The 26,759-nt window shown below is 44.5% G+C and overlaps 1 protein-coding gene across 2 annotated transcripts; it reads right to left on the bottom strand.

Moving 5' to 3' along the window:
- Positions 1–623: 623 nt before the first annotated feature.
- Tbc1d25 (TBC1 domain family member 25) lies at positions 624–20,973 on the bottom strand. Of its 2 annotated transcripts, none has more exons than XM_038317271.1 (6): positions 20,702–20,973; positions 18,872–18,981; positions 17,177–17,331; positions 3,031–3,158; positions 2,703–2,891; positions 624–2,458 (listed from the first exon to the last, which is right to left on the bottom strand). In XM_038317271.1, the coding sequence occupies exons 1-6, from the start codon at positions 20,822–20,824 to the stop codon at positions 1,097–1,099; spliced, it is 2,067 nt and encodes a 688-aa protein (XP_038173199.1). In that variant the 5' UTR covers positions 20,825–20,973; the 3' UTR covers positions 624–1,096. The 2 variants fall into 2 exon arrangements, with proteins under 2 accessions (XP_038173199.1, XP_038173198.1); XM_038317270.2 differs by lacking the exon at positions 20,702–20,973 and adding an exon at positions 20,269–20,644.
- Between the last annotated feature and the right edge of the window lie 5,786 nt (positions 20,974–26,759).

The following is a 26,759-nucleotide window of genomic DNA, read 5'->3' as shown; positions in this document are numbered from 1 at the left end:
GTCCATGTGCACGCTTGGTGACCACAGAGGTCCTAAGAGAGTTGGATCTTTTGGAACTGGAGTTATGGATGGTTGTGAGCCACCATGTTAGTGCTCAGAACTGAATGCAGGTCTCTGCAAGAGTAACGCGTATTCTTAGAAACTGAGCCATCACTCAGTCCCAAGGACCTGATTTTTATCATTATCTTGCAAAGACTTAGGCAAACTATTTTAGGGTTCAAGTTTTATCAGTGCTTCGTTTTTCTTATCCATATTAGTGGCAATATGCTGAAATGGTTAGGATGGGCATCCATCCACTGGAAACATAGCTTAGAGCTCTAAGCGTGGCATAGCAGTCCCACAAGCTGGTCTCAAAGCACATGGAAAATTAAAAACCTTAGACCTCTGCTAGGGCTGCCAGCATTATGTACTGGACAGGCCCCCAGAAAAGAGTCTGGATTCTAGAAATGATGAGTGGCCTAAATGTTTCTCTTTTTAGGCTCCTGAGTGCTGGGGTTAAAGGCGTGTGTCACCATGTCTGGCATGAATCCTGCCTCTTTTTTTTTAATCTTGCCTCTTTTTGAGCTAGAAACTCTCTCTTCCTCATTTTTTTGTGCCTGGTCCTGAAATAACATTCACAGATATCAAATTGACCTTTATATTCTAGATAGGCAGATACACCCCAAAACCAACTAAGCAATCAAACATAGATTTAGCCTTTTCTAGAGCAGTCCTTGGGCCAGGTTCACCAATACCTGATTTTCATCAGCTACTCCCCTGTGGCAGAGAAAGCAGGAGCCACTCTAAATCAACTGAATTATTTCAGTCCTATCAACCAAAGAGCCCACAGTAACTTCTATAATATCCAGGAAGTAGAAAAATACACGTGCTACAGTGATCTTTGTGTGTGTAAAGTATAGTTTAGAAATGACAACAAAAGCAGAAGAGGCCATAGCCTCCATGGGCAGTGCCGACACTGAGCCACACACTCAAACCCAGTGAGAGGGCCCCAGGCTCCAACAGGTCTGGGGATGGCAGGCAGGGAATAATGCCCTGTGTAGACCCTCAAGACAAAGAATGGAGTACCATTGGGATTGGAAAGCTGGAAGGATTACAATCAAGATGGAGCTGTGGCCTCAGCCCCCTCTTCAGAGTCCCACACTTCAGACTGCAGATAATCAGCAAAGAGAGCCTTGGCCCTGCGCAAGACACGCCCTAGATGGTGTTTCCGCACCAGGCGGTCAAAATGCATGGCTAGCTCATTGTAATCCAGCCCATTGCGCATGATGTGGTCACGGTGCTCCAGCAAGATAGCCAGGCAGAGGAAAAGCATGAATGGGTTCCCTCGGCCAAACTCCTGGGGTGGGGGAAGGCCCATTGGAGGTGGGGGTGGTAGGGACTTCCCAGGATCTCTGGGAGATCCTACATCTTGCATCAAGGGGGATCCTACAGCTCTGTCACCAGAAGGAGAAGCCTCCTGGGTAGATGGAGGAGATGAAGAAGATGGGGAATCAGGCCGAGAAGAGGAGGAGAGGAGTGGGTCTGGGGAGTTTAGCAAGGGCTCAGAGAGGGACTTAGAGCTAATGAGGGTAGCTGGGTGGGCTAGTTGGACTAGAAAGTCCTTCCTGGGGCCCATGTTATCCCTGAGTTGCTGGAGACCATCCAGACTGGCTTGTCTCAGGAGACGTCCCCCACCACTTGGTCCCTGGCCAGATGTGGCTAAGTGGACAACAGCATCTTCAAAAGCACTGCTTCCGCCACCAGCAGGCCTCAGCATGTGCCTCTGACGTACTGGCCGTCCCCTGTGGCTACCAAAGCCAGTGTCTGCCACTTGGCTCGGAGGTCCAACAAGTTCCACTTCATGTTCAGGAGGGTCAGGGGGCAGTGAACTCCAGGTGACCTCTAGCATTCGGAGAGCATCATCAAAGGCAAATTCACGCTTAAGCTCCAGCAGCAACCAGCGGTAACAGAAAAAAAGGTCATCAGCTCCTGCTTCTTGCAGATACTGGTAGAAGTCTGGGTCAGCATGTCTCAATAGCAGCTTGAGGTGGGCAAACTTGGTGGCCATGGCACGACCATCAGGATGGAAGTTGGCAGCCAGGCGCTTCATGATGCCACAAAAGCATACAAAAGCATGCCCTTCATGGTCCATGACAGCAAGGATGGGTGATGCCAGGTCACTCATGCCCTGGCAGTATGATACCTGTGGATGGGTAACAGCATAGGTAGTAAGCAGGTCATGTAGGGCCCGTAGGTGTGGGCCATCCTCAGGCCCCGCATAGTAGGGATGGGCTCTGTCTGTGCGAAGCACGTCCTTGAGGACTGTGCTGCGGATGAATTCCAGGTCCTCGGGGTTCACTCGCTGGGCCCACTCGCTTTTGAGCTGCTCGTACTCGCGACTCTTCCGTTTCATGTAGTCCATCCTCTCACGGCCTGTCAGCCCATCTGGGTATACATTCAGGAGGTACCGCCATACCACCTAGCCAGAGACAAAAGGAGATGAGGCAGAGCTTCAACTAGGGAGCTGCCATACCCATGTCTTTAGTCACCACCCACCCTGTCTCTCATGGCCTCTGTCCTTGTGGTAGTCTGTCTTCCTGCCACTGACCTACCTGAAATAGAACCTCTGTCCTTGGAATCTCTCTACCCTACCTATGACAGTGTGTTCCACTGAATGCCTCTCATGAGCCACCACAGAGTGATGAGTGACCGAGGGGGCTCACTTTTCGAAGGGAAGGCTCCACACCACCATGATAGATCCGCAAACGCAATTCTTCAGGACGGGAGAGCTGGCCTTCATGATTCAGGTATGTGTGAAACTCAGCATCACTCAGAGGGGGCTTGAAAGGCTTGATATCTTCCCCATATGACCAACTCAGCACCTGCTGGACCTTAGACAATGTACGGCCCACCTGGCAAGGAAGGAGGAAAAGAAGCTGCGGGTCCCTGTGCAGGATAGGGCAGATGCCAACCAGCACACTCTGGAATGGGAGTCCCAGATAGGCCTTTCCCTCCAATCCCAGCTGGGGCCCCCGAGTCTCCTGAAATCACCTGAGACAGGATGGATTGTGTAAAAGGCAAGGCAGCTGTCGTCAGTGAGGAACGCTTCTCAGCCAGTAGCATATCGGATCCGATGACATCTTTGGGGCTAATTATGTCCCAGTCCTCCAGCAATGGGCCTGAGCACACAGAGTGAAGCACTATAAGAACAGGTATGTGAACCCAGATCACAGGGCTGGGTTCCTTTTCTAAAGCCTAGCTACAAGCCGGGTAATAAACGATGTCAATTCCCTTTTCCCTGTTATCATCCAAATAATGTTAAAAAAAAACAGCTATGAATAGTTCTTACATGAGAAATATTTCACAAAATGGCAGGGAAGCCTTTAATATTTCAATGATTTAAGTAATATTTATTGCAAGGCACTGAAGCAACGGATTAACCTTAAGAAAAAATAATATCTATTGAGCCTGGCAGTGCAGATCTGTAATCTCAGTTACTCTGGAGGCTGAGGTAGGAAGATGGAGAGTTCAAGGCCAGGGCTTGGGCTAGGAGATTCTATCTCATTTTTAAAAAACACTTGACGGCCTGGTGGTGCATGCCTTTAATCTCAGCACTTGAAAGGCAAAGACAGGTGGATCTCTGTGAGTTTGAGGCCAGTCTGGTCTACAAAGCACATTCCAGGACAGCCAGAGCTACGTAGTAAGACCTTGTTTGAAAACTAAATAAATAAATAAATAAATAAATAAATAAAGCTGGTGGTCAGCGAGATGGCTCAGTGAGTAAAGGCACATGCCACCAATTCTGATAACCCGAGTTCAGTCCCATGGTGGAAGTTGTCCTCTGATACTCAGTTCTATGGAAATACTAGCTAGTATTCTTTTAAAAATATATTTATTTGTGAGTGTGGATGGGATAGTCCTGGGAAATCAAACCCAGGGCATCACATGTTCTATGCCAGTGCTCTACTGCTGAGTTACATCATGAGACCTCTTTTAAAAACCTTTTTTGAAACAGTATCTCATTAAGTTACCCAGGCTGTTCCTGAACTTATTCTAGTCCAGGCAGGCCTTACCTTCCCCAATACCTAGAATTAAAGGACTATAGGTGTGGCCACCCCTCTTGGATTTATTTATTTTTGATGGGGAAATAGGTCTATAGATACTTGTTCAAGGTCCCACACAAGCCCAGGCCCAAAGTAATGTGGGATTCTCCTCTGTATGCTGTGAATACCATTGCTTAATAAAGAATCTGTCTTGGACCTGGCAGGGCAGAATAGCTGGGAGAAAGAAGGCGGAGTCAGAGAGAAGCCATGTAGCCCCACCAGAGACAGACACCAGATGGAACCTTGTCAGTAAGTCACAGCCATGTGGCAATACACAGATTAATAGAAATGGGTTAAATTAAGATGTAAGAGCTATACAATAAGAAGCAAGAGCTAATAGGCCAAGCAGTGATTTATTAATACAGTTTCTGTGTGGTTATTTTGGGGCTGAGCAGCCGGGAACAAACAAGCGGTCTCCTTACAACACCAAAGTCTGAGAGCATATGCTCCACATCTTACATCAATGATAGTTCTTGCCACCAAAATGATAGAAGGTGCTATTACCATTCCAGTTTAACAGAAAATGACCCAAAAGGTTTGGAACAACTAGTTAGTGACCAAGATTCTATAGCTGGGAAATGGTAGATTCCTATTTCTAGGATCATAGCCTCATTAACCTTACCCCATAGCCTAGACATATCTTAGAAAAGTGTTAGTGGAGAAGTATGTTGAGTATGTTTGACAAAGGAAACCATTCTATGCTTGACCTTAGCCACTCCTGGTCCATGAACATCAGCAGAGATTTCTTCCTTCTCTATCTTTATTTCCCCTAGTAGTTTTGTCCACTGTAGTTTCCTTTCTTATCTTTTTTTGTACAGTTTCATATGACATACTTTAAATTTTTATTTATTTATTATTTACTTTATGTGCATTGGTGTTTTGCTGTGGGTGTCGGGTCCCCTGGAACTGGAATTACAGACAGTTGTGAGCTGCCATCTAGGTGCTGGGAATTGAACCTGAGTCTTTTGGAAGAGCAGCCAATGTTCTTAACCTCTGTGCCATTAGGCCCCCTTTCTCTTTTTTAAATTAAGTTTTCTAAGTTAGCATACAAAGTAATGGGCTTCATTATGACATTTCCATAAACACATATGAAAATACTTTGTTCTTATTCCTCCCCTATTCCCCTAGCCTCCTCTTGCTGGTCTCCTGTTTCCATGTCACATGTATTCTATTATCCTCTCCCCCTTCCCTTAAGAGCTCTTCCTCATCTCTCTTCTCGTTTCAGATATATGTGGCTACAGCAGCAATTGTCACTTGTGGGGTAAGTTCAAGAATCCTTTTTTTGTTTTGTTTTTTTGAGACAGGGTTTCTCTACATACCTTTGGATCCTGTCCTGAAACTCGCTCTGTAGACCAGGCTGGCCTCGAACTCACAGAGATCCATCGCTTCTGTCTCCCAAGTGCTGGGATTAAAGGCATGTGCCACCACCACCTGGCTCAAGAATCCTTTTTTAAATTTAAAATTAAAAATAATTTTTTTATGTGTATGGGTTTTTGCCTGCATGTATATCTGTGTGCCATATGCATGCCTGGTGCCTAGGAAGGCCAGAAGAGGGCATCAAGATCTCTTGGAACCAGAGTTATAGACAGTTGTGAGCTGCCACATGGATGCTTGGAATTGAACCTGTGTCTTCTGGAAAAGCAGTCAGTGCTCTTACACTGCTTTAGCTCCATAGAAGGCAGACTCCAGCCTAGCAAGATTTTATTTCACTTTTCCTTTGAATTATGTGTCTCTTTGGAATATGTGTCTTTTTGAAGATATATGCGCATAAGTGTAGGTGTCTACAGACTCAGAAGTCTTGGGGTCCCCTGGGGCTAGAGGTGGTGAGCCACTATATGTGGGTGCTGGGAACTGAATGCAGGACCCTTGAAAGAAGAGCAAGCACTCTTTATTTTCTTTTGAATTCTGTGTATGTATGTGTGCCTGCATTGGGGTATGTGCATGTAAAGCGGAGATACCCATGGAATTCAGGAAAAGGTCTCCTATCCCCTAGAGCTGGAATTATCAGCAGTTGTGATCTATCTGACAAGGGTGCTGGGAACCAAACTTGGGGCCTCTGGAAGAGCAATATGTTGGTCTTGACCAGTTAGTCATCTCTCTAGCCTCATTTTTTAAATTTGAAATTACATTTATTGCCCAATGTGGTGGTGCATGCCTATATTCCCAGAACTCAGAAGGCAGAGGCAGGAGGATCTCTGTGAGTTCAAGGCCAGCCTGGTCTACAGAGTGAGTTCCAGGACAGCCGGGGCTACACAAAGAAACCCTGTCTCAAAAACCAAAGGACAAAAAAGAATTGTAATAGCTATCAACTGGCAGCACAGTGTTGCAAAAGCTAACAACATCCAATGGTCAATTCCATTATATGGATAATTCTATGAAGCATATAACTACATGAAACAAATCAACTTCTATTTGTTTCTGTCACTGCTGTTTGCAGGTCAATGGCACCCCTAAGTAGCATGTTCATGACTCATAGTCCTTTCTTCCACAGAGCTAAAGGAAAAAGTCACATCTAAAGTCACTGCCTCTGCATAAGTATCTATGAGGGTACAAAACTAAGGGGCCTGGGCTGGAGAGATGGCTCAGAGGTTAAGAGCATTGCCTGCTCTTCCAAAGGTCCTGAGTTCAGTTCCCAGCAACCACATGGTGGCTCACAACCATCTGTAATGAGATTTGGTGCCCTCTTCTGGCCTGCAGGCATACACACAGACAGAATATTGTATACGTAATAAATAAATAAATATTTAAAAAAAACCTAAGGGGCCACAAAGGAGAGGAAGAGAGACTTTCCCAGCACAGCCATTCCCTTTTCCTTCAACTGTTCAATTGCCAATAACCTTGACCTATCCCTGGCCCCTCCCATTCCCTCAGTCCCCAAGTCCAGATCATTGCCAAGCCCTGTGGCTTATTTCAACACCAACTCATTGTTTGTCCACCTTGTGACCCTATGTGAGCCACCTACCCCAGATACCTCAGACTGCTGCTTCCTAACCAGCTCCTTTTGTGTGCCTCCCACCGCAACAGCTAGCTGCCAGTGTGGTCTAGCTAAAACATTAAAACACTTTCCAGGTGAGATGAAGGCTGTACTATTTACCAAATTAAGAAATTACTGTAAAATAGAATTAAGGTTACAGGCCGGGCGGTGGTGGCGCACGCCTTTATTAATCCCAGCACTTGGGAGGCAGAGGCAGGCAGATCTCTGTGAGTTCAAGGCCAGCCTGGTCTACAAGAGCTAGTTCTAGGACAGGCTCCAAAACTACAGATAAACCCTGTCTTGGAAAACAAACAAACAAACAAAGAATTAAGGTAACATGATTTTGGCAAAAATGTAAAAAGACCTGGAACTCAAGCTTGGGAGATCCAATATGCAAATACCAAAAAAATGAAGAGAATAAAAGATCAGGTGACGATCTTAGAATTAAACAGGCAACAAGTATAATGTAAACTTTTCTGAAGTAAAGAAATGACTCACCAAGGGGCTGGAGAGATGGCTCAGTGGTTAAGAGCACTGGCTGCCATTCCAGAGGACTGGGGTTCAATTCCCAGCACCCACATGGCAGCTCACAACCATCTGTAACTCCAGTTCCAAGTAATCGGACCCCTTCTTCTAGTTTCTACAGGCACTGTACACATATGGTGCACAGATACATGCAGACAAAACACCTATACACATAAAATAAATCTCAAAAAATTAAAAATAAACAAAACTTCAGACCTTTTTAGGCCAGGTATGGTGGCATATGCCTTTAACCTCTGTACTTAGGAGACAGAGGCAGGCAGATTTCCAAGTTTGAGGCCAGTCTGGTCTACATAGTGAGGACAACCAGGGCTGCAGCCCTAGCTGGTTTCAAACTTGCTATATACACTAGGCAGGCCTCAAACTCACAAAGGCTGCCTGCTTCTGCCTCCTGAGTGCTTTGAGGTATAGACATGTACCACCAAACCAGGCATATTATACTATACTCATCATTAAAGTATACTTCTATTTCTTTAAAAATCAAAGTTTATCAACCACCATGCATGGTAGCACATATCTATAATCACAACACTCAGGAGATTGAAACCAGATGACTGTTTTGAGTTTGAGGTTAGCCTGGCTACACAGTGAATTAAAAGCCAACCAGCCTAAGATATGGCAAAACCCTGTTTCAAAACAACAAAAAGAAATTCACTGTCAAGTATCTAAAAATGCATAAATATTAGGGCTGGAGAGATGGCTCAGTGGTTAAGAGCACTTGTAGAGGACCTAGGATTCAGTTCTCTACCTCCATGTGGTGGCTTACACCTGCCTAAAACTTCAGTTCTAAGGAATCCAATGTCCTCTTCTGGCTTCCTTGGATGGCAGGCATGCGCATGGTTCACATACATACATGTAAGACTACATGCATGGGTTTGGCAGTGGTGATGCACACCTTTAATCCCAGCACTCGGAAGGCAGAGGCACGCAGATCTCTGTGAGTTCGAGGCCAGCCTGGTCTACAAGAGCTAGTTCCAGGACATTCCAGGACAGGCTCCAAAGCTACAGAGAAACCCTGTCTTAAAAAACCTAAAAAAAACCCCACATGCATGTAAAATTAAAACAAATCTTTAAAAATGCATCCATTAAGATGGGTGTAGTGCTGGGTGGTGGTGGCGCACACCTTTAATCCCAGCACTCAGGAAGCAGAGGCCAGCAGATCTCTGTGGGTTTGAAGCTAGGCTGGTCTACAGAGTGAGTTCCAGGATAGTCAGGGCTGTTACACAGAGAAACCCTGTCTCAAAAAAACAAAAAAACAAAAAAACAAAAACAAAAAAAGATGGGAATAGTAGTGTCTGCCTTTAATCCCAGCACTTGAGCGGGGGCAGAGCCAGATGCACCTCTGTGAGTCTTGGGCCAGCCTGGTCTATATAGTGAAGCCAGCCAGGAATACATAAAGAGACCCTGTCTCAAAAACAAACAAAATCAAAACGTGAGTCTTTTTTAAATATGCATTGATGTTTTTCCCTTTTTATTGATATTTATTGAGCTCTACATTTTTCTCTGCTCCCCTCCCTGCCTCTCCCCTCCCCCTTCAACCCTCCCCACCTTGATGTTTTTCCATGAGTGTTGGGTTCCCTGGAACTGAAGTTATAGACAGCTGTGAGCTGCCATGTGGTTGCTGGGAATTGAACCTAGGTCCTCTGGAAGAGCAGTCAGTGCTCTTAACCACTGAGTCATTTCTCCAGCCGCACAAAATCAAATTGTGAGCTCTCAGCTACTGCTTCAGCACCAAGCCTGCCTGCCACCATGATTGATGGTCATGGATTCTAACTCTGTGAAACTATAAGCACTTTTTAATTAAAATGTTTTGATGATTCATTTTTATTTTTCATGTCCATGGTGTTTTGCTTGCATGTAAAGGTGTCAAATCCCCTGGAATTGGAGTTACAAACAGTTGTGACATGCCATGTTGGTGCTGGGAATTGAACCAAGATCCTCTGGAAGAGCAGCCAGTGCTCTTAATTGCTGAGCCATCTCTACAGACTCTTAATACTTTCCTTTTTAAGTTGCCTTAGTTATGGCATCTTATCACAGTAATAGAAAAATGACTAAGAGAGAGCCTAAAAAAAGTGGTGGATAGGTGGCTCAGAAGTAGAGTGCTTGCCTAGCATATACAAAGCCCTGGGTTCAACCCTTTAAAAAAGTTATACCTAAAACCAACAAGAAGGCTGACAATGCTGGAGAGACAGCTCAGTGGTTAATAGGACTTGGTGCTCTTGCAGAGAACCTGGGTTCAGTTTCCAGCACCCACATTGGACGGCTCATAACCACCTATAATTCCAGTTCCGGGGCCATGTTCTAGTCATCCCAGATACCTGCATGCATATGGTATACATACACACATATACTCAAGCACATATACAGTCACATAAAATAAGAAATTTTTTGGAGGTTTTTTTTTTGAGACAGGGTTTCTTTGTGTAGTCCTGGTAGTGCTAGAACTCACTCAGTAGACCAAGGCTGGCCTCGAACTTACAGAGATTCTCCTGCCTCTGCCTCCTAAGTGCTGGGATTAAAGAGATGCACTACCACCACCTGACTTATAAAATAAATATTTTTAAATGTTTAAAATATATTATATTATTTTAAATATTTAAAAATAAAAGACTTAAAATTAAGCTGGTTGCAAAACTCAAGTCCAAGTTGATCAAAGACCTCAACATATATCCAGATACACTGAAAGTGATAGAAGAAGAAGTAGGAATAGCCTTGAACACATTGGCATGGGAGACAACATCCTGAACAGAACACCAATAGCACAGGCACTAAAACTGACAATTAATAAATGGGACCTCCTGAAACTGAGAAGCTTCTGTAAAGCAAAGGACACCATCAATAAGACAAAACGGCAGCCTACAGAACGGGAAAAAAATCTTCACCAACCCCACATCTGACAAAGGGCTGAGCTCCAAAATATATAAAGAACTCAGGAAACTAGACATCAACAAATCAAATAATCCAATTAAAAATGGGATACAGATCTAAACAGAATTCTCAACAGAAGATTCTCAATTGTTACCTTCCTTCTACCTCCCACCCCCAGGCTCCCAATTTTGTCAGGCGATCTTGTCTGCTTCCAATTTTTAGGTGGATCTATATATGTTTTTCTTTGCATTCACCTTATTATTTAGCTTCTCTAGAATCATGAACTATAGGCTCAATGTCCTTTATGCTAGCATCCACTTATGAGTGAGTACATACCATATTTATATTTTTGGGTCTAGGTTATCTCACTCAGGATGATGTTTTCTAATTTCACCCATTTGCATACAAAATTCAAGATGTCATTTTTTTTTTTACCTCTGAGCAGTACTCTAGTGTGTAGATGTGCCACACCTTCTTTATCCATTCTTCTGTTGAGGGGTACCTCATTACAAATAATGCTGCTATGAACATAGTTGAACAAATACTTTTGTAGTATGACTGGGCATCTCTTGGGTATATTCCCAAGAGTGGTATTGCTGGATCCTGAGGTAGGTTGACTCCCAATTTTCTGAGAAACCACACCACACTGATTTCCAAAGTGGTTACACATTTGCATTCCCACCAGCAATGGATGAGTGTTTCCCTTACTCCATATCCTCTCCAGCATAAACTATCATTAGTGTTTTTGATCTTAGACATTCTGACAGGTCTAAGATGATATTTCAAAGTTGTTTTGATTTGCATTTCCCTGATAGCAAGGAAGTTGAACATGTCCTTAAGTATCTTTTGGCCATTTGAAATTCTTCTGTTGAGAATTCTGTTTAGTTCAGTACCCCATTTTTTAATTGGGTTATTTAGAATTTTAATGTCTAATTTCTTGAGTTCTTTATATATTTTGGAGAGCAGTCCTTTGTCTAATGTGGAACTGCTGAAGATTTTCTCCCATTCAGTAGGTTGTCTTTTTGTCTTAGTGACAGTGTCCTTTGCTTTACAGAAGCTTCTCAGTTTCAGGAGGAGAAGGGGAAGAGGAGGGGAGAAGGGAAGGGTTGGGGAAAGCTTGAGGGAATGGGATAGTTGAGATGGAGGAAGGACAGATATGAGAGCAAGGAAAGAGATATTTTGATTGAGGGAGCCATTTGGGGTTAGCAAGAAATCTGGCTCTAGAAAAATTCCCAGGAATCCATGTATCCCTGCAGGCCAGAAGAGGGCACCAAATCTCATTACAGATGGTTGTGAGCCACCATGTGGTTGCTGGGAATTGAACTCAGAACCTTTGGAAGAACAAGCAAAGCTCTTAGCCACTGAGCCATCTCTCCAGCCCATCTTAAATATCTTAGTATCTTAAATATCACCATAGAACCTTTGTCTAACAACAGATGGAAACAGAGACAGAAACCCTCTTCGGAGCACTAGACTGAGTTCCCATGGTCCAGATGAAGAAGGGAAGGAAGGCCAGTATGAGCAAAGAAGTCAAGACCATGAGGGGTTGTTAAACCCACTGACACAATGTGCCTGAGCTAATGGGAGTTCACCAACTCCAACTGGACTGGGAATGAATGAGCATGGGATCAAACTGGACCCTCTGAATGTGGTTGACAGTTGGGGCAGACTGAGGGGCCAATGACAATGGCACTGGGATTTGTCTCTACTGCATGTACTGGCTTTTTGGGATCCTATTCTCTTCGGATGTGTACCTTGCTCAACCTAGATGTAGTGGGGAGGCCTTGGATTTTCTACAGGGCAGGGTACTTGCCCTCTCTTAAGATTGGACGGGGGTTGGGGGAAGGGTGTGTGGAGGGAGTGGGAGGGAAGTGGGAGGAGGGGAGGAAGTGAAATACTTAAAACGTTCAACATTCTTAGCCATCAGGGAAATGCAAATCAAAACAACTCTGACATTCCATCTTACACTTATCAGAATGGCTAAAATCAAAAACACTGATGACAACTTATGCTGGAGAGGTTGTGGGGCAAGGAGAACACTCCTCCATTGCTGGTAGAAGTGCAAACTTGTACAGTCCCTTTGGAAGTCAGAATGACAAATTCTCAGAAAACTGTTGAATCAGTCTACCCCAAGACCTCACTATACCACTCTTGGGCATATATCCAAAGGATGCTCAGTCATTCCACAAGGACACTTGCTTAATTGTGTTCACTGCAGCTTTATTTGTAATAAACAGAACCTGGAAACAACCTACATGTTTCCCAACCGAGGAATGGATAAAGAAAATGTGACACATTTGCACAATGGAATATTACTCAGCTGTTAAAAACAATGACATCAGGAAATCTAAAGGGAAATAGAGGGAACTGGAAAAAATCATCCTGAATGAGGTAACCCAGACCCAGAAAGACAAACATGGCATGTTCTCACTCATAAGTGGATATTAGCTGTAAAGTAAAGGATAACTATGCTACAATCCACAGACCCAGAAAGGCTAGGAACAAGGAGGGCTCAATGGGGGACACCTGGATCTCCCTGGGAAGGGGAAATAGAAGAGATTTTGTGAGTGGACTGAGGGCAGGTGGGGATGGGAACAGGGGTGATCTGTGGGGGGTAGAGTACTGAAGGACACTACTGGAAAGGGGGTGCACTTCAGAGTCAGGTAAAAATCTGATACCGGGGAATCTCCCATGAAGCTACAAGGATAACACCAGCTCAGGCTCCTTTTAATAGCAGATAAGTAGCATGAACTGGCCATCTCCTGTGACCAGATTGGTGTCTAGCCTAATTGCCATCAGAGAAGCTTCATCTGGCAACTGATGGAAACAGAAGCAGATCTACATCCAAACATTAGGCAGAGTTCAGGGAATGCTGCAGAAGAGGGGGAGAAGGGATTGTAGGAGCCAGAGGGGTCAAGGACACCACAATAAAACCCACAGAATCAACTAACCTGGGCTCATGGGGGCTCACAGAGAATGAACTGACAACCAAGGAGCCTGCATAGGACTGACTTAGGCCCTCTGCATGTATGTTACAGTTGTGTAGCTTGGTCCTCTTGTGGGACTCCTAACAGTGGGAGCAGGGACTGTCTCTGACTCTTTTGCAGGCTTTTGGAAACTTACTTCTCATACTGGGTGGCCTTGCCCAGCCTTAATATAGGGAGAGGTGCTTAGCTTTACTACAACTTGATATGCCATGTTTTATTGATACTCATGGGAGACCTGTTTTTTCCTAAACAGCAACAGAGGAGGAGTGGATTGGTGGAACAAAGAGGGGTGGGAGCGAAGGGACTGGAAGGAGAGGAGGGAGGGGAAACTCGAGCTGGGATGTAAAACAAATAAACTCATATAAAAAATTAAGCTGGGTGGAGTGGCTCATGCTTGTGATCCCGGTACTTGGCAGGATGAAGTTAGGAAGACTATCACAAGTTTGAGGCCAGCATGGGTTACACATTGAATCCAAAGCTGGCAAAAGGTTTATAGTGAAAGCCCACCTCAAATATCAAACGGGTAGGGGTGGTGGTGTGGCAAATTAAAGAAACTTTGAGGTATACCTGACAAACATAAATAGAAAGGCACAGCAACAACATGAATGTCACAGAGAGTAAACTCAGCCCAGTGTTGTGGCACACACCTATAATCCTGGTACTTGGCAGGTAGAGAAAGGAGAATCAGAAGTTCGAAGCCAGCTTAGGCTATTTGAGACCAAGAGAGGGAGCAGGGAAGGGGGGAAGAGAGAAAAGAAGGAGAGGACAAAGAGGGGAGGGAGAGAAAGGAGCCAAGAAGGGAAAGGAGAACATACGAGCTATCAAGGCCAAAAGTAGTTGACAGGAAAAGTATTCTATTATACACGGATAAACAATAGGAAAATTGAAAACACATTTAGAAATAGGCAAAGGATTTCTACAAACACAAAACCTGACATGGACCAACATGCGGCTAGAAATAGTTTTTACATAATCCACCTTGGGTGAATGCACACACATTTCCTGCAGACACATCCAAGTATTTTATTATGGGCGTCTGTCTGTGGTATTATATATATGATACATACATTTTTCATTATAAAGTTGTCAAACTTGCCAAACCTTAAAGTAATATATACATCCAGTGCAATCCAACCTAATGTTCTAATGTTTTTATCCTGAAACTGGATGAAATTATTTTAAGGTTCACAAGAACCAATTCATGTTTAAACCAAAAAAAAAAAAAAAAAAAAAAAAAGAATAGCTAAGAAAAAGAACATCAGGAACATGGTAAAGGCTTTTTTAAAATTAAAACTGACCACAAAATCACTGTCATTAAAAATAATAGTATTAGCCCTGTGTGGTAGTACATGCCTTAAATTCCAGCTCTTGGGAGGAAGAGGCTGGTGGACCTCTGAGTCTGAGGCCTGCCAGGGCTACACAGTGAGACCTTGTCTCATATATATATGGCTGGAGAGATGGCTCAGTGGCTAAGACCACTTGCTTCTCCTTCTAGAGATCCTAGCTTCTATTCCCAGTGACCACATGGTGGCTCACAACCATCTGTAACTCCAATTCTAGGGGATCCGATGCCCTTTTCTGGCCTCCAAGGACAACACGCATGTACACGATACACAGATATACATACAGACAAAATCCCCATTCCACACACATAAAAAATGAAAACATACACATGTAGTGTTAAATGTAGCACAAATGGAGCCAGTCAGCAGAATGTAAGAGGAAGTCCAGGACTAAATTTAAGTATATATGGGAACCCAATCTGTAAAGAGTGGCATTTCAAAGCAGTGTTGTTTTTACTCATTTAAAAATTATATTTTATGTGTATGAGTGTTTTGCCTGCACATAGGTCTGTGAACCACTTGCTTGCCTGGTGCCTGTGGAGGTCAGAAGAGAGCAATTGGATCCCCTAGAACTGGTGTTATATAGATTGTTATGAGTGCTAGAACTGAACCCAGATTCTCTGCAACAACAGCAAGTGCTCTTATCTGCTGAGCTATCTCAGTGTGATTTTTTTTAAAACAAGTGATGTTGGCATAATTGACGAAATTATTATTACAGATATTGTTATCATTTTTTTGGCCATCCTACAGCTTGAACCTAGGACATCAATATACTAAACAAGCCCTCTACCACTGGGCATTATTTCTCCAACCTCTTTTTCATTTTCTGGTTTTTTAAATTTATTTTATTATGTTTATTTATGTGTGTGTGTGTGTGTGTGTGTGTGTATACGCGTGTGCATGCATGAAGACACAGAGCCAAGGAGGCCGGGAGAGAGCACCAACCATTTGGAGCTGGAGTTAAAGGCAGTTGTGAGCTGCTAGATTGAGGGTGCTGGGAACCAGCTCAGATCCTTCAAAAAAGATCAGTCTGAGTTCTTAACTGCTGAACCATCTTTCAAACCCACACCTTTTCTTTCTTTTTAAAAAATATTTATTTGCCAGGCAGTGGTGGTGCATGCTTTTTATCCCAGCACTCAGGAGGCAGAGGCAGGTGGATCTCTGTGAGTTCGAGGCCAGCCTGGTCTACAAGAGCTAATTCCAGGACAGGCTCCAAAGCTACAGAGAAACCCTGTCTCAAAAAACAAACAAAAAACCCAAACAAACAAACAAACAAACAAACAAAAACCTAACAACATGGCAAAGCAGGCAGGTCCTTTGGAAAAGCAGAGATGGGAGGATCACTGTAAGTTTGATGCCAGCCACATTTACATGGCAAGTTCCAGGTTATACAGGCCTATATTCCATAATTGTTTCAAAAAAATGCCAAAACCAAAGCCAAATTCAAACCCATAATAATGTTAAAGACAGAATATACTGAGTGGTGCTGTAGAGCTGGCTCAGAAGTAACTGGCTGCTTTTCTAGAAGACCAGGGTTTGATTCCCAGCATGCAGAAGGTGGCTCACAACCATCTGTATTTCCAGTTCAGGGGATCCTATGCCCTCTTGTGACCTTCTCAGGTACCAATCATGCATGTAGTGCACAGACATACATGCAGGCAAAACATCCTATATATAAACAAAACAAACAGACAAAAACCCCCACTACTAGCACCAAAAGACTACCAGAATGCACTGCAACTGAAGTGTAGCTTCATGGCATCCACGGCACAGAGTTTGCCTAATGCGAGTGAGCAAGACCTGGCTTTCATGTCTAGCACTGCAAAAAAGACAAGACTGCATAACACCCTGTACCTGCAACCCTCATCCAAATCCCATTAACTTTTTTAAAATCACATTTGCTTTAGTTCATTTATGTATTAACACATTTTTGTAAAATTATTTGGAGACACCATGCACTTCACTACTTCCTACTTAAATGGGTTTTCCCCCAAGAGCATGAATATTTTTCTTTAACAGCCCTGAAAACATTACTATGCCACCATGTTTTCAAATTAATTGCCAATATAATATAGGCTGAATATTCCTAATCTGAAAATTCAAAACCCAAAACTTGAATTATTTTGTAGTAGTTTTGTTTTGAGATAGGGTTGCTTTTGTAGCTAAGGCTAGCCTTGAACTTGAGTTTTAAACTATCTAACTACCATCATTATAACAAAGTTTTTGGGGTGTTAGTGATAATTGAACCCAGGTCTTCAGACATAATTTAAAAGAAATGAGTCCCTGTGGCCTGCCAGGAGTGTACTATAAGGGGTAGGATTATTATCTACGGGAAAAGCTGGATCTCAAGGCAGTAGTCCTCCAGCACTGGGTACTCACTGTCCTCTGAGGGCCGAATGTCTACGCGCAACTGCAGGTAAGGTTTGGAGGCAGTGGCGAAAGCTGTGCTGAGGTCCCAATCAGAAAGGAGAGAGAGGAAAGCTTCCTGTCCTAGCCGGTCACGCGCCAGGTAGCTGATGCCAAAATTCTTCTTCCTGGACAAAGGATATGAAGGAACTCTTGGGATCCCCAGTTCCCCAGCAACTTCAGGAACAGTTTACAAAACAAGGAAGGTAGTGTGAAAGGTACCAAAAACAGCTTCCTTCTATTTGCTGGGAACTATGCCAAGGATTACAGGCAGCCTGAGGTTGTTAGGCCATTTCTACCCACTTTGTTACATGAACACAGAAACAGATCCACACCTGCTTATATCTGGAGGGCACATTGAACACTGGTAAGATGCTGGTCCCCTCTGGGGATGCTAACAGTACAGCTGGGGGTTAGAAGTGGGAAGAAAGCAGCCTTCTTACTATTTTTTTTTAAAAAGCAGTCTGTATGTTTGTTATTTTTCACAACAGAATGTTAATGCACAAATGTACAATAAAACTAAGAATTTATTCTTCAGATACACCTGTGCAAATACAAAGAAGTATTTTGTGTGATGATCACTGTAAACCCAGAATCATCCTAAATATCCATCAACTTCATACTTTTTTCTTTTTTGATGTTTTGAGACACGGTTTCTCTGTGTAATGGCCCTGGCTGTCCTGGAACTTGATTTGTAGACTAGTCTGGCCTCAAATTCGCAGAGACCTGCCTGCCTCTGCTTCCTAGTGCTGGGATTAAAGGCATGGGCTACCATGACCAGCTGAATTTCATACTATTTAAATTTGTAACCACAGGGCTGGAGAGATGGTTCAGTGGTAAAGAACACTGGCTGCTCTTCCAACAGGTTCAATTCCCAGCACCCACATGGCAGTTCACAACTGTCTGTAACTCCAGGTCCAGGGGATCCAACACCCTCACACCAATGCACATAAAATAAATAAGTTAAATAAATTTTAAAATTTGTTAGCACAATCATATATTCCTCCAGAATAACCTACCACAACAAAATAAACATCACATCTGCCCCTATGAGATATCAACTCTCAGCTACCAGACTGACAAATTTTATAATGTCTTATAATAACCACTGTTTGGGAGGGCTTGAAGAAAACAACTTTATTATTTTCTTTCTTCCTTTTGAGACAGTTTCATTATGTAGCCTAGGCTGGCCTTGATGCTCCTGTCTCAGCCTCCAGAGTACTGCGATCACAGGTATGTATCACCATGGTTGGTGAAACAAACCTTTTATTTTACTTTTTTTTGAGCGAATGTCTCTGTGTATCCCTGACTGTCTTGGAACTCACCACGTACAGCAGGCTGGCCTTGAATTGTCAGAGATCTGCCTGTTTTTGCCTCCAGGGTGCCAGGACTAAAGGTGTGGACCACCACATTCAGGAAAAACATTTTCTATACTGCTGCTGAGGCTGAACTGGTAAAACGTGTCTGGAGAACCATTTTGGAAACATTCCATGAAAGTTTTAAAAACACATGCCCTGTAGCCCAAAATACTTCCGCTAGTTTATGGCATTTCCCCAAAACTCCCAGCACGATACATATACTCATCATAGAATTATTTGAAAAAGCCAAACCCACAAAAGACAGACAGCTGCTGTTGAGATGAGCGGCCTGCTTCATCCTCCCACTTACCCGTTCAAGTCAAAGGCTCGGATGAGGATGTGCTGAAGCACGTCCAGTGAGGTGATCTGAGGATCTACAGCAAAAGAGCGGAACTCAGGTGACAAGAAGCTCTCACATTTCTGGGGAAAGAAGACAAGGGGTAGGCCATGAGGGGCCACAGCACCATTCAGAAGAGTGGGTGAGGTACAGAGTGGCAGAAAGCAGGGACCAAATTTAGATGGGATGCTCTTGGCCATAGTGGAGACTCTTGTTTTTGTTCTAAGAGGAAGGCACAGGCGTTTCTGGGCAAAGAAAGAATGGATGTGTCCTGAGAATTTTAATATTAGAGTCAGCCAGATAGTGGTGGCACACACCTTTAATCCCAGCACCCAAGAGGCAGAGACAGGTGAATCTCTGTGAGTTCGAGGCCAGTCTGGTTTACAGAGCTGGTTGGTTCCAGGACAGGCTCCAAAGCTACAGAGAAACCCTGTCTCAAAATCCTCCCACCCCCCCAAAAAGACAGGAACAGACAAGCAGGAACAAAGCTACCGCAAGAGTCCCTTAACTATGGTTGCCAGAATCACCATGTCCAGTCTGACCACAACAAAATCAGTCTCCTACACTGCAATCAATCTAGCAAATCTACCTCTAACACCCCACGATTAAATGTTTTCAACAGCTTCCAGGCAGTGGTGGCGCACACCTTTAATCCAAGCACCCAGGGAGGCAGAGGCAGGAGGATCTCTGTGAGTTCAAGGCCAGGCTGGTCTACAGAGTGAGTTCCAGGACAGCCGGGGATGTACAGAGAAACCCTGTCTCGAAAAAAACAAAAGTTTTCAACAGCAAACCTGGGGTCCCAACGTAGTCTTCTCTCCACTCAGATTTTTAACATTCTGCTCTAGCAGTAGCAAACTGTTGGGAGTTACCTTGACTACATCCTTCCTCCAGCCCTTTGTGTGTGCTCATCTCCTTTGCTCTGAACATCCTTCCCACTTCTTCATCTGGCTCACTCACTAAATCTTTGCCTATTACACGGAAGTGATCTGTTGACCTTTTCACCACTGCCAGTGCCACCACTCCAGTGTGAGCTTGCTGGAATTACTGCAACAAGTTCCTCCTCAGAGTATGCATGCCAGGCTGTCCACCTGCCCTTCTCGCTCCCGATCATCCTATCACTTTTGCCCTCAGTCCTCCTTCTCCAACAATATGGGAACCCACAGGAACAGACCAAACTAGTCTCCACCTCCTAGCCTTTTCTCTTGCTGTTCCTTCTACCTAGAACTCTTCTCCCACCTTAAATGCACATAGGTGACTCTTTTATTCAGGTCTCTGTGACTTCAATCCCTTTTGGGGAATTTTCCTACAAAACTTTGTGTAAAGAACTCCCTAGAGTCTAACTTTTCCTATTATGTTCTCAAGATACTTACCAGTGTCCAAAACATATCATTGAACTGTTTTTGCCCCCCCCCCCAAGCACGTGGGCTCAGGGTTGGGGACATGCATGAAAGTCCACACTCCAAAATGTTGACTGACTTTAGGACTCCCTCTTCTGACAGCAACAGCACCTCTGTCATTCCTCTGGACTCCGGAGGCCCTCCTCTACCCTCCAACCAACCTCTCTACCCGTAGGCTCCACCCCTCCACTCCAGCAGCCCTTTCCCCTCTATCTCCAGTTACACACCCAAGGATATGTCCCCAAGACCCATGTCTTCATTCTCCCATCATTCTGCTCTCAAACCTCGCCCCCCCGTCTCCCAGTAACGCCCCGGATTTCAGGTCCTGCCCTATATCCTATGGCAGCCACCATCTTTTCGCCTATTGGGTGCCCAGGCAGGCTGGCCGACCAGCCGCCAGCCTCACCTTGACTCGGACCCGTACCACCTCTCGCTCCTCCTCCTCTGCCGCCGCTGCCGCCTGGGCACCCCCGACGGGCGAGGGCGCTGCAGAGTAAGCCAAGTCCGAGGCTGCGGAGGGTGTTGCCATCCCGCCGGTAACTGTCGTCTCTGTCCCGGTGACAGTTGACAGTTGCCCCCAACCCTAACGAAAACCCTACAGTGCGGGCGCCCGCGGCCCCACCTTGCACCAGAGCGCAGGCGCACAGGGTTCTGAACGACCCTGCCCCTCCTCCTGGCCTGGAGGTCGCCTCTGAGCATGCGCCTAGAGGGCTCCTGCCAGGAACCCCGCCCCCCAAAGTCGTGAATTTAGCGTTTTTCTGCCTGTGAGCTAGTGCCTGCTTAGGTCCCGCCTGTCCTGGTCCCGTGGCGCTGTTGTTTTGGCAGTCTACTTCCGGATTCACGAACCAGCGACGGGTTCTAGAAAGAAAAGAGGGCGGGGAGGAAGCCACAGCGTGGTGACGTCAACGCTCCAGGACCCGCTTGGAGTTGCCACGTGCCTCGGGTAACAGATGATGTCATCGGTTTCAAAAACTTCTCTTCAAATGAATCCCCTGAAAAGGGGGGAGGGGGGGGAATCTTCAAGATTTTTGTATTTAGTTCTTTTGTTTGTTTTTTACTGAATCTTGCTCATTTTCCCGTGTTAATTCGAACTTCAGGGTTTTTTAATTTTGTTTTCTTTTAACCTCAGACTTCCAGGGGCTTACTGGTGTGAACCATCTTCCCGTGCCCACCTTCCAGAGTCTCTTAATAAATAATTTTCACTTAGCCGGGCGATGGTGGCGCACGCCTTTAATCCCAGCACTTGGGAGGCAGAGGCAGGCGGATCTCTGTGAGTTCGAGACCAGCCTGGTCTACAAGAGCTAGTTCCAGGACAGGCTCCAAAGCCACAGAGAAACCCTGTCTCGAAAAACAAAACAAAACAAAACAAAATAATTTTCACTTAAATTCAAGGAACTGGCATAACTTTAATCCTAGCAGTCCGGAGGCAAAGGCAAGCTAGCTTGGCTGGCTTGGTCTACAGAGCGAGTTCCAGGACAGCCAGGGTTACACAGAGAAACCCTGTCTCAAAAAACAAAACAAAACAAACATTCCAGGGGGCTGGAGAGATGGCTCAGAGGTTAAGAGCACTGGCTGCACTTCCGGAGGTCCTGAGTTCAATTCCCAGCAACCACATGGTGGCTCACAACCATCTGTACTGAGATCTGGCGCCCTCCTCTGGCGTGTGGTCATACATAGAGGCAGAATGTTGTATACATAATAAATAAATCTTTAAAAAAACAAACAAACATTCAAGGAACTGTACATAAAGAGTTTTACACATTCTGAACTCTTGCTGTATTTCATTAAGTAATTTTCCCAATGCAAACATATGATGCTTTCTGGAAGTCCTACTTTTCTCCAGAAATTTTTTTCCAGGTTTAATTTCATTTTTGAGACATATTCATGTAGCCCAGGCTGTTTTGATTCTTCAGACTTAATCTCAAAATTGCTGGCTCTACACTGTCTTTGTTTTATTTAATCCTTATAACTTGTTGAGATCAGGCCTGTTATAAGCTCTGTCTGTCTGAGGTGTACCTCATTGGTAGATCATATAGTCTAGCATACAGGAGACCCATTGCACTACAATCACAGTAAAAATATGTGTCTATTAAATATGGGTTAGATGCTTGGACACATCTTTTTTTGTTTTGTTTTATGAGACAGGGTTTCTCTGTAGCTTTGGAGCCTGCCCTAGAGCTAGTTTGTGTAGACCAGGCTGGCCTTGAACTCATAGAGATCCCCCTGTCTCTGCCTTCTGAGTGCTGGGATTAAAGGCATGCACCAGCACCACCCTGCTACTTAAACACATTTTAGGCACTTCCCCCCCCCCCCTTGTTTTTTCCAGACAGAGTTTCTCTTAGTAGTCCTGGCTGTCCTAGAACTCATTTTGTAGACCAGGCTTGAACTCAGATCCACCAGCCCTTGCCTCCCAAGTGCAGGGATTAAAGGCATGTGCCACCACTGCCTGGCATTTTAGCCTCTGCGAAAAAAATAAGTTTTCACTATATAGCCCTGATAATCCTGAAACTCTCCATGTAGACCAAACTGGCCTGGAACTCATAGAGATCTACCTGTCTGTACCTTCTGAGTGCTGAAATTAAAGGTGTGTACCACCATGTACAGCAGAAAAATTAAAAAAAATATATTACATTTTATTGTGTGTTATTACATTTTATTGTGTATGTGTGTGCATGTACCACAGTGTGCATGTGCTACCCAGAGGTGAACTTGAAGGAGTCAGTTCTCTCCCTCCCCCATATTGATACTGTCTGTCAAAGTCAGGTCATTAGTCTTGACAGCAAGCACTTTTACGCATGGAGCCATCTCATGGGGCCTTACATTTTTTCTTTTTTGAGATGGACTCACGTAGCCCAGGCTGGCCTTGAACTTGCTATATAGCTGGAGAAAATCTTGAGCTTCTGAAATGGCATTTTTACAGGTTGTGCCACCATGCCTGGCTTCATGAGTTGCTGGAGATCAGACTCGGGGCTTTGTGCACGCTAGCCATCACTCAATCACATGACCACGCCTGGCTCGCTACTGGATTCTTCTGCTGGGAAAGAATTTGAGTCTCCTGCTCATTTCAGTTATGTTAGAGAGGAATGATCAACTAACCCATTAGCATTGAAGGCATTGGGGCACCTTTTTGACAGGGTAAGATGTCTCTTCTTGGGTGTGCAGAGGGCTTAGACAGAAAGATACTTGAAACAAGGAGATAAAAAAGGAGGCCCTTGCTATTATTATGGGGAGACCTTTCCTTTTCATTTGTTTATTCATTCTTCTAGTCAACAAATAATAGTATACATGCTAGACAGACTTCCTACATCAATCCATTTTAACTGTATTCAAAACTCAGTGATGTAGATGCTATTAACAGTAGTATTTATTTTACATATCATTCACCACTGAGAAGTGAGTATTAGTATTGAAGGCTGTGAAGAAATAAGTTCAAGGTCAAAAGGCAAAGTAACACCAACAGTAGGGAGTACAGAGGTGAGAAACTGAGGCTGTGTCTAGTGTGTGAGATGGAGCATGTCTTCAAATAGTGCAAGACATTAAGTGACACCATATGAAATGAAAAAATTGAGGTGAAATTATGCAGGACTTTGGTCTTAACATTTGGCTGGCCAGGCATTTTTTTAACTGCTGGAGGAATTCTTGTTGCTGCCATGCCTGATGCCTCTTGAAGTGTACTTATTTAGAAAGCCATTTCTCCAAAATTTTTAAAAAGATTTATTCCGTATAATATTCTGCCTGCAAGTATGCTTGCAGGCCAGAAGAGGGCGCCAGATCTCATTACAGATGGCTGTGAGCCACCACGTGGTTTCTAGAATTGAACTCAGGACCTCTGGAAGAGCAGCCAGTGCTCTTAACCTCTGAGCCATCTCTCCAGCCCCATCTCTCCAAGTTTACAGTGAAAGCCTGAATAAAGCCAGGGCTTGAACTGAAGTCCCACTTTCCACAGACGGGGCATAACAAGCGTCTGTGGGGGTCAAATGTTAGATTGTGATCAAGAGACGGGAAGCTGAGTGATGAGGACTCGTGGGGTAGTGATGGGTAAGTTCATTGGTGGAGAGTCTTTGCAGCGAAGCAAATAACGGGCGTTGAAATGTAAGGGACAGGGTTAGTGATACCTATGGGGCAAATAATGCATGAGTCTGTAGAGAACTGTAGTTGGTTTTTAGGGTGAGTGGTTAGGAATCTGTAGGTGACTGGTGAGGTGGTGTCAAGTGCCAGGGGCTATGTAGAGTACTAGGGATCTGCAGACACTGTTGTGCTGGCCTGTAAGGTGAGTGGTGGGGTATTCTGTTGAGAGAGCAGGGCTTGGAGAATAATGGTGCAGCTGAGTGACTATGACAGGGCATCTGTGGGGTGAATGGAAAGGCCTATGGAGTGAGAGTTTTATAGGGTTCATGATGGGTGAGTCTGTGGAATGAATGATTAGGGGGCAGGAAGCTAAATAATTCAGGGAAAGGTCTGGGAGGTGAATAGGATATGTAATTAGTGATAGGGCCCTTGGGGCCGTGATGAGGTAGGTCTATGAGTGAGAGATTCTGTAGGGCTAGAGATTGGGGATATGTAGACTTTGTGGTGGGGATTTTACAGTGAGTATTGAGAGGTTCTTTGGCTTTATGTAGTAGTGCTGAGGATATGTAGGATCAGTAATCTGGGTAATGCAGGTCCAAAAAAATTCATGTTGAAAACCGGCGGTGGTGGTGCACACCTTTAATCCCAGCACTTGAGAGGTGGATCTCTGTGAGTTCGAGGCCAGCCTGCTCTACAGAGCGAGTTCCAGGACAGCCACGGCTGTTATACAGAAAAACGCTGTCTCGAAAAGAAAAACTAAAATAAAAATGATTCCCAGTAACTTATTTTGTAACTATATTTGGAGGTAGGGCCTGTAAAGAGGTGATTAAGTTAAAATGAGGCCGATAGGTTGAGCTCTAATGAAAATCTGACTGGTGTCTTGATAAGAAGCAATTAGGACATAGACATGGTTTACAAAGAGGGCCAACCCTATGAAGACACAGTGAGACATAACTACGTGCAAGCCAAGGAGAGCAACTTCATGACCATCAAACCTGACAAAATGAACGTGAACCATCAGCCTCTAGAGCTGAGAACACATGGCTTTTGTTGGTTGTACTGTGGATTAAACAGAGGACCTTGCACAAACTAGCTAAATACTCATCATGGATTTGTATCCCATCCCTCATTTTTTGTTTGTTTTTTTGTTTTTGTTTTGCAAGATAGGATCCATCCATAAAGCCCTGGCTGTTCTGGAACTTGTTATGCAGATCAGGCTGGCCTCAAACCCCAAAGATTTGCTTACCTCTGTCTCTTGAGTGTAGGACATGCCTGGCCCTCTTTTTACTTTTTGAGACAGGGTCTCACCAAGTTGCCAAGGCTGGCCTTAAACGTGAGATTCTCTTGCCTTAGCCTATCAAGTAGCTTACTCCACCAGCCCCAGGAAATTCCTGTTGTCTTAAGCACATGGAAGCCAGGCACAACACCTGTAACCCTAGTACTTAAGAAATGGAGATATGCCGGGCGGTGGTGGTGCATGCATTTAATCCCAGCACTCGGGAGGCAGAGGCAGGTGGATCTCTGTGAGTTCGAGGCCAGCCTGGTCTACAAGAGCTAGTTCCAGGACAGGCTCTAGAAACTACAGAGAAACCCTGTCTCGAAAGAAAAAGAAAGAAAGAAAAAAAAGAAATGGAGACAGCCGGGCAGTGGTGGCACACACCTTTAATCCCAGAAATCAGGAGACAGAGGCAGGCAGATGTCTGTGAATTCGAAGCCAACCTGGTCTACACAGCAAGTGCCAGGACAGGCTCCAAAGCTGCACAGAGAAACCCTGTCTCCAAAAACAAAAACACAAAGAAATGGAGGCAAGAGATCAGGAGTTGAAGGTCAGTATCAGTTATATGAACAACTACCTACATATACCCCCATCCCAAAGCCTCTTTATCTATGGCATATTGTTAGTACAGAGTTGATACTGAGAAGGATGGAGGTACTGTAAGTGACATCTAAAGATGTGGAGGTAGTTTTTCTAACTGGATAATGGGTAGAGGAAGGGTTTTGACGTATATGCTCTAAAAAACCTTGATTTTTATAGTCTCAACATTGTGTCACCCCATTACTAAACTGAAATCTAATCTTCAGTGTGACGAGGAGGTGGTTATAGGATTTAGTGGCCAAATAAGAAGAGACCAGAGAGCCGGGCGGTCGTGGCGCATGCCTTTAATTCCAACATGTGGGAGGCAGAGGCAGGTGGATCTCTGTGAGTTCAAGGCCAGCCTGATGGTCTACAAAGACAGTTCCAGGATGACCAGTACTGTTACACAGAGAAACCCTGTTCCAAAAAAACAAAGCAGAGAGAGAGAGAGAGAGAGAGAGAGAGAGAGAGAGAGAGAGAGAGAGAGAGAGAGAGAGAGAGAGAGAGAGACCAGAGAAGCTGGGTACTGCTGGCACACACC

This window comes from Arvicola amphibius, chromosome X (assembly GCF_903992535.2).
Source record: "Arvicola amphibius chromosome X, mArvAmp1.2, whole genome shotgun sequence".
Taxonomy (NCBI): domain Eukaryota; kingdom Metazoa; phylum Chordata; class Mammalia; order Rodentia; family Cricetidae; genus Arvicola; species Arvicola amphibius.
Note: the sequence above shows the minus strand (reverse complement) of the source record. Positions and strands in the feature narration are given on the sequence as shown.